Source organism: Mustelus asterias, chromosome 24, assembly GCF_964213995.1.
Source record: "Mustelus asterias chromosome 24, sMusAst1.hap1.1, whole genome shotgun sequence".
Lineage (NCBI taxonomy): Eukaryota > Metazoa > Chordata > Chondrichthyes > Carcharhiniformes > Triakidae > Mustelus > Mustelus asterias.
Window position 1 is genome coordinate 17,657,104 of NC_135824.1, and position 14,785 is coordinate 17,671,888.

At 38.7% G+C, this 14,785-nt stretch overlaps 1 protein-coding gene across 4 annotated transcripts in view; it reads left to right on the forward strand.

The window, feature by feature from the left end:
• The window catches only part of dmxl2 (Dmx-like 2), a 143,694-nt gene that overhangs the window by 24,332 nt on the left and 104,577 nt on the right, over positions 1–14,785 (forward strand). For all 4 annotated transcript variants that reach the window (XM_078241347.1, XM_078241348.1, XM_078241350.1 and 1 more), the window contains exons 2-9: positions 1,098–1,223; positions 2,655–2,726; positions 6,268–6,346; positions 7,228–7,369; positions 9,308–9,374; positions 9,734–9,912; positions 11,489–11,672; positions 13,675–13,846. In XM_078241347.1, coding sequence (XP_078097473.1) covers positions 1,098–1,223; positions 2,655–2,726; positions 6,268–6,346; positions 7,228–7,369; positions 9,308–9,374; positions 9,734–9,912; positions 11,489–11,672; positions 13,675–13,846 — 1,021 coding nt within the window. The remainder of the gene's footprint in view (positions 1–1,097; positions 1,224–2,654; positions 2,727–6,267; positions 6,347–7,227; positions 7,370–9,307; positions 9,375–9,733; positions 9,913–11,488; positions 11,673–13,674; positions 13,847–14,785) is intronic.

Sequence of the window (14,785 nt, forward strand, 5' to 3'; positions counted from 1 at the left end):
TCTGAAGTATATTTTCAATGATTCTAAGCTGATTAAAATAACACTCTCCCTGGTTTCAGACCTTACCCCATGTCATCTTTCCCAGCATAACAGGTTGCTGGAGACTTCAAAAGCTATAGATTTAAATAAAGGATAGTCTTGCTCAACTTTGGAACAGGTAGATTAACCATTTGTTGAATATAGCTCCAGTTACTTTTAAAATGTAGAAGTTGCAAACTAAGTAAATCAGAAAACAAGATAAAACAAATGTCACATTCTGGAACTCTGAAATTAAAACAAAAATTGCTGGAAGTACTCAGCAGATCAGGCAGCATCTGTGGAGAGAGAAAAACAGGGTTAATATTTCACATTCATGAAAGATCAACAACCTGAAAAGGTAACTCAGTCCCTACATATGCAGTCTGACTTGCTGACTATTTACTGAAAACTTAATGGGTGGAATTTTTCCGGTTGTGCCTGCCCCGAGACTAATTCCCACCTGAGGTCAATGGACCTTTAAATAATGTCAAATTGTCCGTCCTACCTGTGATGATTCCCGTGCCGGGAGGGACTGGAAAATTTACTCCAATGTTAGAAGCGTACAGATGTAGTGGGGAATACAATAGTGATTGAGGAGAAGAAAAAGGGTAGTTACAGAAAGAGATAACTGTTAGAAAAAAATGGTTATAGCAGAGAGATGAACAAGAGAAATTGTGTGAAAGCCAATGAAAAGATAGAATAAATCATGAGAGGCGAACTGAAGGACAAAAAAAATGTAAAGTTGGTAGAAATTGAAAGAAGGTGTGGGGAAGAGACCTACCTTGTATTTTTATCTGTGAGCTACACCATAGGGATTTGATCAGCATATGTATCGAGTGTACCAATAACAACACACATTCAGAAATATGTCTCCAATTTAATTTTTTGAAAGTTTTGTAAATACTAAGTGTGGCTTGTCATTGTGATTAACTTCAGTTATCATCGCAATCCTGTTTCCTGTTGTTAAATTAATTCTGTTTGTTCACTTGTAGCTTCTCCCTTGATCTCACGAAGCTTTCATTTAGATAACAAACATTATGAGGTTCATTCATTGTCCCTTGTTATTTCTGCTTTCCTAGGCATATGCCTCGGGATGCGACATAGTGATTCTTGGAAGTGACTTTGAATGTGTTCAGATCATCCCTGGCGCTAAGCATGGAAATATCCAAGTGGGCTGTGTGGAATGTTCCCTTCAGCAAGGCAGGGTATGTTTTTTTTTAAATTACTCCCAGTAATGTATTGATGGAGAGTTATATCATGTTTTTGGGTTTTTGTAATAAAGAACTGTTCTACGTGTACTAAATGCAGCGCATAATCCAGTTAAATTTTCATTGATGTATATTTTATGATTGTGTTTTATCTAAGAAATACAGGTCAGACTTTTTCCAAAAAGTGGCAAAGTCTTGGGTTCTGAATGAAAACCGGCGTGTTTCTCCCCAGAAAAATAGCCTGGTTTTCACTCCACATCTTCTCTCTAATAAACAGTAATTATTTCATTAAGAGAATGTTGTTTTTAAAAAAAAGCAGGGGAGAGGCGTGTTTTGCACTGTCACTCTTGAGGGGTGGGGTCTGAAGACGCCGGAGAGGCGAGCTCTACAGGGATCATGATGTCCTTTTTAAAGGGCACTCAATGTTAAGAGACAGGAGTGCTATGTCCTGGTGGATTGACTTGCACCATAGCTTCCATCACCAGTTCTATCATGTTGGACCCATTAGCACCCTAAAGAGAATTTGTGTCTGCCTCCTTGCTGGCGGCTTTTCTATCACAGAATCCCTACAGTGCAGAAAGAGGCCATTCGGCCCATCAAGCCTGTGCCGACTTTCTGACAGAGCATCTTACCCAGGCCCTATCCCTGAAGTGCCACGTATTTACCCCGTTAATCCCCACAACCTACACATCTTCAGACAATTTAACATGGCCAACAACCTAACCTGCACGTCTTGGACTGTGGGAGGAAACCAGAACACCCGGAGGAAACTCATGCAGACACAGGGAGAACGTACAAACTCCACCCAGTCACCTAAGATCGGAATTGAACTCGGGTCCCTGGCGCTGTGAGGCAGCAGTGCCAACCATCATGCCGGCTCGTCTTCAAGTGACAGGTACAAGGGCTTTCCTTATAAGCAGCATGGTGAGCTGCCCAATTTACCATAAAATGTAGGAGTACATTGCCATGATACTGCTGGCAACAGCATGGATATTCTGCATTGAATGATATTTCCAGGAATTGGAGTTGCAATTTTAGCTTGCTTCATTTCAACCTAATCAAGATAAATATAAACCTTTGCATTTATGAGCATGTGCTCTCACGCTAAGTCTCCAAGAAATGTCTTTCAGCAGCTGTTATCTCCTGATCAGTTATACAATAGTACAAACGAGAAACGCGCACAGTATCTGATGTTTTTTTTTCTCTTAATGAAATAATTACTGTTTATTAGAGTGAATCATTGAAAGTTTAATTTGAAATAGATATAAGGAATGTGTGATTATTTCACATCTTAAACCTCAGTGATATTTCATACCATGCATACTGATGTGAAATTGTAATGCTAGAAATTGGCGTGACCTCTTAAGCGCACATGACTAGGATTATGTGAGATCAGTGAATAAATAGCTTTAATTGTGTCATTTTTAGATTGCTGCTTCTTATGGGAACACTGTTTGCATTTTTGAGCCAGTACCTGTAAGCCATTACAAAAGAAAACTTGTAAGTATTCCCACTTACTCCCAACTATTCCTTTAAAGAAAAGTGCAGTGCAATCCTTTTGTTAATTTACATTTAAGTGTTATGTTATTATCAGTTAACTTTCTGTAAGTTTAAACTGTCATTATATATTATCATACATTATCTTCAGCTATGGTTTCTTCATATATGTGGCAAGATTGGAAAATAGAGAACTATACATACAGAAAATTAGCAGTTCCACTCTTAGTTTTAAGGTTATATTTTGATCTAAACCAGTTGTGTTACCAAGTCAGTAGAAAGTCTTTATATCCTTTGAATTTTCTTAGAAAAGGGCAGATCTGGAATGGGGAATTGTAGTTTAAATTGTAATTTAATCATGGGTAAATGAGAAGTAAGCCGAGACCACACAAACCTCTTCCTGATAGCAAACCTCCTGAAGAGGAACCTTCCAAAAAGCAATGGGAAAAGAGATTTAGTGAGTCCAGTTCAGTCAAAATTTTCCTCTGAGCCAAAATCTGCTGTTTGCAGATGTTGTTTTCATTTTAAAAAGGGTTTGGAATAAATTTTATGAAAAAATTCTGAGTGAGATATATCACCATTACTCCAAATCAAGTAACCTCCAGCTAGAGCTGTATAAGAGAAAAGAACAGCCAGCAAGGTTTATGCACTGACTAATGTTCAAATCTGAAACAGAGTCCTGGATCTTTGTGTTAATTGCATTGTGCAATAGACTGCCTAAAGCAGAGAGGCTGGGTCCCTGAAATGACAGAGTTCTGAGGCAGAAAATGAAGATAATGATAAATCTGAACAAATTGTACCAGTGACAATGAGTTTTAGCCCTGTGATGAATGCATTAGTTGCAGACTCATTCCTACTGTGCTATAACTCAAAGTATCATACTTCAACTGATGTTCCGGTCCAGATCATTTATGGCTGACACTGAGACAATTTAATCGTTGTTTCAAAACAAATGGAACTGATCTTAATGAAGTGTACTCAGCTGCTCTTTTGACATTTTAGTCGTCTTAAGAATGGGAGAAAGATGATCTGTTAGACTGTTACTTCCAATAGGTTTCTTTTACAGTGCTCATAGAAACTAGGAGCGGCAGTAGGCCATTCGGCCCTTCGAGCCTGCTCCGCCATTCAATATGATCATGGCTGATCCTTTATCTCAATGTCATATTCCCACCCTCTCCCCATACCACTTGATGTCATTAAAATGAAATAAATTATCTGTCTATTTCTTGAATACATTCAGTGACCTGAATGTCGCCTACTGCTATCTGTAGTAGAGAATTCCACAGGTTCACTACCCTTTAATTGAAGATTTTTTTCCTCATCTCAGTCCTAAATGGCCTACCCCATATCCTGAGACTGTCCCCTGGTTCTATTTCTCAATCAGGGAAAACATTCTCCTTGCGTCTAGACTCTCCAGCCCTGTTAGAATTTTATACGTTGCAATCAAATCTCCTCTCATCCTTCTAAACTTTAATGAATACAGGCCCAGTCAAACCAATCTCTCCGCATAGGACAGTCCCACCAACCCTGGGATCAGTCTAGTGTACCTCTGCTGCACTCTTTCTATGGCGGGTATGTCCTTTCTTGGGTAGGGAGACCAAAACTGCATGCAATACTCCAGGTGTGGTCTCACTAAGGCCCTGTATAACTGCAGTAAGACATCCCTTCTTCTGAACTCAAATCTTAGAATGAAAGGCAACATATCGTTTGCCTTCCAAATTCACTTACCTGAAGAAGGAGCGACACTCCGAAAGCTTGTGCTACCAAATAAACCTGTTGGACTTTGACCTGGTGTTGTGAGACTTATTACTGTGCTTACCCCAATCCAACGTCGGCATCTCTTATTAGCCAGCCAAACTTCTTTTCATGCTAACGTGTTACACGATTAGCTTTATTTTGCAATAACCTTTGATGTGGCACCTTCTCATGCCTTTTGGAAATCTGAGTACAGTACATCACCGGTATCCCCCTATCCAGAACATATACGACTCCTGATTCTACTCTTTGATTTGCTACACCTTCCTAAATTGATTCCTTTTCCCTTCTATTTAGTTTAAAACCCTCTCTCCTTTACTCGGTAATGCAGCTAACTAGGATACAGGTCCCAGCACAGTTCAGGTGTAGACCGTTCCAATGGTAACAGCCCCGTTTTCCCCATTACTGGTGTCAGCACCCCATGAATTGGAACCCACTTTTCCCATACCGGTCTTTGAGCCACACATTCATCTATATAATTTTATGTATGGTTATGTTCTCTTTTACTATGACATGGCAGTTGACAACACTGCTAATCTACATTCATAACCTGCGAGGGCGGCATAGTGGTTAGCACAGCTGCCTCACAGCGCCAGGGACCCGGGTGCGATTTCTGGCTTGGCTCACTGTCTGTGTGGAGTCTGCACATTCTCCCCGTGTATTCTTGGGTTTCCTCCGGGTGCTCTGGTTTCCTCCCAAAGTCCAAAGATGTGCGGGTTCGGTGGATTGGCCATGCTAAATTGCCCCTGTGTGTCAGGGGGACTAGCTAGGGTAAATGCATGGGGTTATGGGGATAGGGTCTGGGTGGGATAATGGTCAATGCAGACTCGATGGGCCGAATGGCCTCCTTCTGCACTGTAGGATTCTATGATAAGTAGCACTAATGAAGCTAGTAGAAGAGTAGAATTATAGCCACATTCTATCTTGCTGAATCTTAAAAGTTACTGATCAGTTTCAAATAAAACTTATTTTACATAAGTAGATGTCCTGAAATCATTTTTACCTAAAATTTTCTGGAAATTGTTCCAACTGAAATGCACTCAACCTGTAGCATGAGAATTAATATAGCTTGGCCCAGTGTTGGCCATTGCTGAGATACAGGCACCAAGGCAGTACAGAAAGAAAGTACATTAGGTGTGTTGTCTATGACTGGTTACCATAATTTCTTCTTTCTAGCTGCTGAAGGTCAACATAGCCTTGTGTCAGAGCAGAGAGCTCAGTTACATGACTTGTTGTTCAAATCAATTTGTGGATTGAGTGATGGAGAATAATATAGATGTTATCAAATGGCAGGGCACCTAGTCTTAGCAGTATAATAGTGCAGTTGTCACGTTCTGTATTTATTTGTGTTGCATACCCTTCCAGGATATTGGCAAAACAACAAAGTATTTTCCAGACCTTAAATGAGTACCTTAATCTTGCTATAAATGAGGTGTGCAGTTTGACAGAACTATGTTGGTACTTCTGTCAAAATTTGCTTAGTTTCTTAAAAAATAAACTTGTTGTGCAGTGCAACAGAATAGTGTATCATAATAGGTCCAACTCTTGGCAGTCGAGTTTTGGTTAACATTTATTCATTTGCATTTTGGAGTCAGTTTCTCTTTTAATGCATACAGAATTTTAGAAAGCGTTGCCACCTGTGAAAGTCAATTTCCTATAATTTTTCAATGCATATGGGTGAACACAGATTAACAAAATTGAAATTCAAATCTTGTTTGATAGGCTTCATTTATTTCCTTGTAGAAATAACACTGCTTTAATTTGTTTTTAAATCTATTGAAAACTGCAGGTCCTAAACTATCAATGGCAAAAGACGGGACAGTTTTTTCTTCAGTCTATGGCATACAACCTGGCTTGGGACCCGCAAGGTAAATGAATCTACGGTGAAATGTTGTTTGTTTTTGTTTGAAGTAAGTATGTAGGTAGAAATTGTTGAAATACAGTCTTCAGCCAGATTTAAGCTTATTTAAGCTTAAAAAAGGTTTGAATCCTAAACTGTTATAGTTAAAAATATATTTTTTGTAACTTTTGCATTTGTTGTTTTTCCCCTTGCGATCACCTAAAAAAAAACATGCACGACTTCAGAAAGATAATCTTTTGGTGCTTTAAGGGAAATGCTGGAAAATACATTGAGCACATGCAGCAGAGGCAGGCCATGTTGCAGGTGGAACCAGGATATCTTGGTGACAGATTGTATATTAGGATTGAAACCCTGCAGTTTAACAGTTGGAATTTTAACAGTCACCGATTCAAGATACTTGGTATTCTGTAGCTGCAGAAATTTTGTTTATCTAATCCAAAGTGCACACGCTGGTTATCTAAGTATAAACAGCTTGCGTATTATTTGACAGTACTAAGTCTCAGGAAGCCCCAAAGGTTATGCAAGAGCACACTTAGGGTTTAAAAATGTAAAACACAGAGCAGGTAAGTTACCTGCTACTTGCCTAGATAGGAGCGTCCTACTTGTTGAGCAGGACCTTTCACATTCCTTGGAAACAAATGGGAAGGATCTCAGGTCAGTAACTGGTTTGCCTATCAGGGTTCCATTGGGATCTGGCAGTGTTGTATGCCTGTCTGGTTCAGGTATCTGCCACAGAGTAGATTTGAAGCTGAGTTTTCACTTTCACATTTACTACAGTGATCCAAAGAAACCTGTTTACCTCTACAAAGAGTGCAGTCACTAATCTATAGTCTCCAGCATTATTGCTAAATTAGGTTTACATTTATCGTAACTTTCTTCCTTTTGTAGGTAACCAATTATTGACAGCTACGGATCACCTACAGTTATGGTCACCTCCTTCTAGTGACATCCTAGAGGAAGAAAGTAGTCACGCTGAGGAATTTAAATTGCAGCCTGATTTAAATGATTGGAAATGTATCTGGCAGTGCAAGTAAGAATCCATCAAAAAAATTTCTTAAATTTTATTCTTTCATTGTGATCCATGCAAAATGAGTAAGGTAGGTTTGTCTACTCCAGATAATGGAATGATGTTCACCATTTTAAAAGGCTCTAGGCTGGACTTTTGTATGATGGTGTCTTATCTGACAATCATATTTCGTTGGTTTTCTTGGAAGGTTGACATTTTTTGTGTCCAGACTGCCTTCTCTGAGTTTTATTGTACTGTGTTTCTGAATTCTTGGTTGAAGTTATTTTTATTTTACAACAGTTATGAAATACCTGAAATCTTGGGATATGTCAGGTCAAGGTTATTTTTATTAATTGAAAAGCAATACTTTGTCTGTCACCAACTGCCATCCTCCAGGATCTCTGCTTTCCCCCCTTGTACATTGTAACTAGGAGAGCTGAGGTTGACCCAACATCAGGTCTGATTCACGAGCAGCTCACCTATTTTGAATAAATCCATGTTAGACTGTTTGCCTCATCACGTATAGCCTGAAAGAGGGAAGCCCATTAGGAACCTGCAGCAGTTTCAAGATTGTTATGGAGCCAAGTGGAGCAGTCCTACTCCTATTCCTGACACTACATCATGATGTGGAGATAAATGAGTTTGTGTCTATACATGCCCTGTTTGTGAACCAAATCCTCCACTCACCTGATGAAGGGGCAACGCTCCAAAAGCTCGTGCTACCAAATAAACCTGTTGGATTTTAACCTGGTGTTGTGAGACTTCTTACTGAGACACTACATCAAACCTATAGATAAAACCCACATTTTCGGTGGCTGTTTGCTAGGCTGCACCCAAGCATGCCAAACTGACAAATAATGGTCACAGTTTGACATAGTATTACCTGGTAATGAATATTCACAACTGAATAGTTGTGATTGACATGGGTGGTTGGAAATGTTTATTTTTAAAAAAATATTAGTGGTTAGTTACTTAAGATTTGATTATTTAAAACTAGTACTGCACATTTCTCTCACATTCATGGTTTGGCTTTGTCAGCAGGTGTTTTTGGATCCCTTTAAATGAAAGGAAAGAAAGAAATATTTTACTAGAAGACATCGCCAGCAAATGTCTGGATTGCCAGTCTATTGTGACAGATTGCTGAATTCACAAACCATTTACAACTAGTAGTTTTAAATCTGTTTTCTAGAGAAATATAGTATATTGACTTGACTTTTTTTATTAAGTCAAATCAGTAACAAGGTGTTTTAAGTAAATTTCATGCAATTATTTTAATACTGAGAAGCATTTTGGCTAAAACTTGTAATCATGTAAGATATTGGAAGAAAATTAAAATGTTTATTTGTATTCTGCAACTTGTATTTATGTAACCCTTTTCATGATGTCAGGACATCATGAAATGCAGTGCAACCAACAAAGTACTTTTGGAGCATAGACTTTGCAGGGAATGCAGTAGTCAATTTGCATGCAGGAAGGTCCTGCAAACATATATTAAAAATTGACCAGATAATCTGTTTTTCATGAGGTTTGTTGAGGGAAAATATTGGAGAAAAGTCCCTTGCTTCTCTTCAAATAGTGCCATTGTTTCTTTCACAACCATGTGAGAGAACTGGTGGGACTTCAGTTTAACATCTCTTCCTAATGGTGACAGCTCTAATAGTGCAGCACTCCTTGCACTGAAATTATGTGCTCAATCCTCTAGAAAGGCACTCGAACCCATAACCTTCTGACTCAGAGCTGGGATTGTTACCACTTAGCCAGGTTTGGCACTTAAGAAATTTGCTTGTTTTAAGTAAATTTGTTATAATTGAATTAATACATTTCCAAAAATTCCATGTCTTGTTGGTACAATTAACCTTTAGACGAGTGATAACATTACATAACTAGTAAAAAGAACACTTCAGTCAATTAAAACCTGACCTGTGTGAACATACATTAAAATATTTCATTCTCTCCATTTAGGACTGCTATTCCAATATATCTCATGAAGTGGTCCCCTGATGGAGAGTACTTTGCAACAGCAGGAAAAGTAAGATTTTGAATTGGCTAATTGAGCAAGCATTTATTTTGTTTTAGCATCAACTGTTTGTTTAAAAAGTTGAAATCAAATAATTTAAAATTATTACTGCAAAACTAAGGAGCAGATTTCTCTGACCTCACCTGCGGCTGGGATTCTCTGCTTCCCGTGCTTTGAATGGAGATTCGGCTGAGCGCCAAATTCTCCGTTCTCGCTGGCAGCAGTAACAGGACACGCAAGGCTGAAGAATTTCGGCCAAGGTTATTAGCTGTATCTTTGAAACATTAAATTCAATTTGAAATACTTCTGTAAATGTTTACTGTTTCTAGTTCTATCACCATAAGCAATTATTTTTTTGTTTTTCTGTGCAGGATGATTCCCTTCTGAAAGTATGGTATCTTACCACTAGCTGGAAGTCTGCAGTTATAGGCGCAGAAACATTTGGGGAAAAAACTGCTTCCACAGCTGTGCATTTTTCCTTTGTGTATCTGGCACATCCTCGTGCAGTAACAGGATTTTCATGGCGGAAAACGAGTAAATATATGCCAAGGTTAGTGACATGCTCACTTTTCTCACAGTAAACGCCAGTTAGGATTGAACATTTGGTATTTGGCTTCTGAACAAGTTGAGCGGTCTGAAGAGCAAATTAGCCCTTTAATGGGTCAGTAGCTATTGAGTGTGTATTGAATTAACAGATTATACCAAATTATTGGTTTTACCGAGAAAGACATAGGGCTGCAATGAATTTTAAAATGCTGTAACACTGCAGAGGACTGTTTTTGAGTTTAGATTAAGGTGCACAGTATTAGGGTTCTGGACCAGAGCCCCAAGTTACATTAGGAAGCCAGACTAGACCCCAACATTTTTTTCTTGGCATCGAGAATAGGACTAACACAGTATGGATCGTTTTCAATAAAACAAACTTTATTTAATAATACAGTTTATATATAACTAACAAATGAATAGGCTTAACCATGAACAATTGAAAAATATTTTAAAATGAAAGGAAGCAACTTATACTTTCTAGATTTTACTGCCCCCATTCCAAATAAGCCACATTCATGCATAAACTGAATTCACTTTTAAATAAATACAGCTCAGAAACCCAGGCATACTTGGTTTCAAAGAGAGAGTGAGTTCCAGGAACCTTCAAAAACCTTCTAGCTTCAGTTGCAACTAACTACTTTCTGTAAAAGCTTTGCATATAAACTACATCATCACATGACCCCGTCAGTCACTCTAATCAGAAATCTCAAGGGAACTTAAGTAAATTAAAGTCAATTAGCTCTATTTAAAATAAACACTTGCAAGGCTGAAATGAGTAGTTATCCTGCTGTCCCAAAATCTGAGCTGCATTCTTGCCAGACATATGGACTGCCTGTCGAATAGAGCTGAATTTTTAAACATTCCCCTTAAAGAAGTATATGTCACTACTGTCATCACAATAGTGTGGACATGAGTTGAGAACAGGATTAGACCTGAATGTGATTTCCCCTGTAGTCGAACAGCTTACTGACACTCACCGTGAAGATTCACATGTGAACAATCGCAGTTTGAGTCATCTAATGGAAGTGTCTGGTATATGCAGAACTGTGTCCCAACAAAGTTGCTTTGAATTGGAGAAAAAATACAACTAATGTGTGCCTCTTTTTCCTTAAATTGTCAATTAAAGATGAAAGAAGATACTGGAAAGAAAAAAACCTACAATGTTCAAGCAGGACATATTACATATTGGGTTTGACTTGTGAATGACACCTGCCTGCAGTGTTTATATAACTTTTGCACATTTCTGTGGATGATTTCATGTGTTTAGAGAGGAATTAGAGTAAATGCCGAAGTACTGAATAATAATCTTTGAAAAAAGCGTGACGTTGCTTGTCCAAGTAAGGCCCTGGAGTCTTTTACGTAATTTAGATTTCTAATGATAAGTGCAAAATATAGTTGGTCTTTTGATGAAGCCAAGTCAAAAAGTACTTACAAAATCCTATTGTGCATACGTTGTAATCCACAGTCATGCAAAGCTTATTATTGCCTTTATCCCTCTTGAGTATGTATAATGCAAAATAGCTGTAGTAGAATAGAAGAGACTTTGGAGTGTATGAGATTCCAATGTTTTCTATATCCAGGAGTTCCGTGTGCAATGTCGTACTGACTTCATGTCAAGATGGTGTCTGCCGGCTGTGGGCTGAAACCTTATTGCCAGAAGATGATCTTCTTGGAGGACAAATGACAGAATCTACCATTAGTACCTCGACCAGCACTCTTCCTCATGGTGGAAGTCAGAAAGACAAAATTCAACATGCCCTGGAGGTACTCATTCCTAAAGCCTTCAAATAGAAAGAGTTTAAAGTGAAATTCTAAACAATGAATATGCTTTGTTTAATTTGTCAATTAATCAATATAAATTAAGTTTACTTGTGCCAACTTGGCCCTTCGTAGTACTGATAGTTACTACATATGTAAGAAAAAACACCGCTTCCATCTGAATCAGTATGCTAAAAGAAGGAAATGTCTTTTTGCTTTGTCAGTGGTAATTTTGAAATAAATGCAGTAATTTGTAATTCCAATTTGATGCATTTTTGAAGAACTGGGAGGTAAATTTTGTGAAGTCCCATGCCACCAGTGGGGTTTTGCAGACAAAGCTGTGCAAACTTTACCTCTATATGCCTTAAATACGTCAGTGTTGGTTTCTACAAATCAAACATGCTTACAGATACCATACCTTTGTTAGTCTGGCATGTACTTGAGTTTCGAATGGCACTGTTCAATGGTTCGGCGTATAGTTGTGATGTTTCATGTAGGTACATTCTTACTCTGTGAATAGATTGCAATGGTGATAGTGCTGGGGAGTATGGGATAGAATCTTCAAATTAAAAGCGTTGGAGACTGAGACAAGTAATGATATTCCTGTTTTTATTTGCTGAAGATGTGAATTGCTTTGTGGGAGTTATTTTGTTCCTGGCTCTGATTTGCAACTTGAAGGCAGGATTCTGGAAGAATTTATTTTGTTTAATAGGTATGACTTCAAAGTATTGTAAGTGCCCCATCACTGTGTGCTGCAGCTTTCTTTATGCCACTCTCTTATTTTTTGGTCCTATACTGTTTTAGATTCAGCAAATTTAGTAACTTGATCTGGAATCTAGTAGGTATTATTGATTGAAGTGACGTGCATAATGACAATGCTGTATTCTTGGAACTTTAATTCAGCAGTATGGTGCGCACAAAGTTACTTTAGTGTAGGGGTCCTTACCTTTTCATTCAGATAAAGTCAGGGTGTACAATGCAAACCGGGTACTTTAACTATCCTAAAGAAAGGGTCAGGCCTCTGTGGGGTATGAGAGAGATTTCTGAAGTAAAGGTTTAATATTTTATCCCTCCTGAATTATTTAATTTTTTAATGGTCTTATTTATTCATGCCCATATATATATTCTTCTGGGTCAAAAGACCAGATTACAGTTTATTAAAAAGAAAGTAATAGGATTGGTTCATTGTCAAAGGTTGCAACTGCCAGAATGATATTGTTGAGAAAAATAAAGAATTGAATATTTTTAAAATTCATTCATGGGACATGGGTGTCATTGGCTGGCCAGCATTTATTGCCCATCCCTAGTTGCCCTTGAACCGAATGGCTTGCAAGGCCATTTCAAAGGGCAGTTTAGAGTCAACCATATTGCTGTGGCTCTGGAGTCGCATATGGGCCAGACCAAGTAAGCACGGCAGATTTCCTTTTCAAAAGGACATCAGTGAACCAGCTGGGTTTTTCCAACAGTTGACAATGGTTTCATGGTCATCAGTAGATTCTTAATTCCAGATATTTTGATGGTATGTTTCTTTTCCTGATTGGCAAGTCAGTATTGTTCAGTTAAATAGGAAATGTTAGTGAAGGAAATTGGAAAAGTGATAGTTTGTGAGTGGAAGATCTTAATGTCTGATGTACGCTAGCCACAAATTTATTAATCCTATAGATTTCTCAATTAGCACCAGGCATAGAATAGATACGTATAGGAGAAGCTGTTACAATCAGTAATATAAAATTGTTGTTTGTATGCATTTCTCATCAACTTGTACTATTATAAATCACTTTGCCTCAAAGTCTTTATAGCACAATGCAATGAATAAGATTTTGTGGAGAAAATGTTACATGTGGCTAATTTGATGAACAAAACCTAGTTTTCCAGCAGTTAATACCTCGAGGAAAAACTGCGTTAATTATTTTAAAATTGTAATGGTCTGTGCCTGGAAGTTTAAAACGAATACTCTTAATCTACTACAAGAATAAATATTCGTGCATGGCTTAATTGTGTTTTGCAGACAATTCACCATTTGAAACATCTAAGAAGTCGCCGCAGATCTTCAGTTCTGGCTGCCCATATGGAAGTTTTGCCAAGCCAACTGGGATCACATGAAGTCCACAGACAAATTTCACACTATGCTAATGCACTCTGTCACTTTCATATTGCAGCAAGCATTAATCCTAATACAGGTTAGGATTAGTAATTTAAAAAAAATTAATTTGAGGGATGTGCGCTTCGCTGACGAGGCCATCCCTAGTTGCCCTTGAGAAGGTGGGGGTGAGCTCTCTCCTTGAACTGCTGAAATTCATGTGGTGTAGGTACATCCATACACTGTCAGGGAGGGAATTCCAGGATTTTGACCCAGCGACAGTGAAGGAACAGCAATATAGTTCCAAGTCAGGATGGCGAGTGCCTTGGAGGAGAATTTGCAGGTGGTGGTATTCTCCTGCATTTGCTGCTCTTATCCTTTTAGATGGTAGTGATCATGAGTTTGGAAGATGATGTCTATGAAGGCTTGGTAAGATCCTGCAGTGCATCTTGTAGATGGTGTACACAGCTGTCATTGTGTCGGTGTTGAGAGAGTGAATGTTTGTGGATGGTTGCTTTGTCCTGGATGGTGTCAAACTCCTTGAGTATTGGAGCTGCACTCATCTGAACAAGACGAGAGTATTCCATCACACTCCTGACTTGTATTGTAGATTATGGGCAGGCTTTGGGGAGTCAGGACGTGAGTTACTTGCCAGAATTCCTAGCCTCTGACCTGTATAAGCCACAGTATTTGTAACGTTAGTCCAGTGAGTTTCTGGTCAAAGGTAAACCCCAAGATGTTGATAGTGGAGGGATTCATTGATGGTAATGCCATTGAAAGTCAAGGGGCGATAGTAGGTTCTCTTGTTGAGCTTATCATCGCCTGGCACTTGGGTGGTGCGAATGATACTTGCCACTTGTGAGCCTAATTCTGGATGTTGTCCAGATCTTGTTGCATTTGGACATGGACTGCTTTTCATAGAAACATAGAAACCCTACAGTACAGAAAGAGGCCATTCGGCCCATCAGGTCTGCACCGACCACAAACCCACCCAGGCCCTACCCACTAATCCCTCTAACCTACACATCACAGGACACTA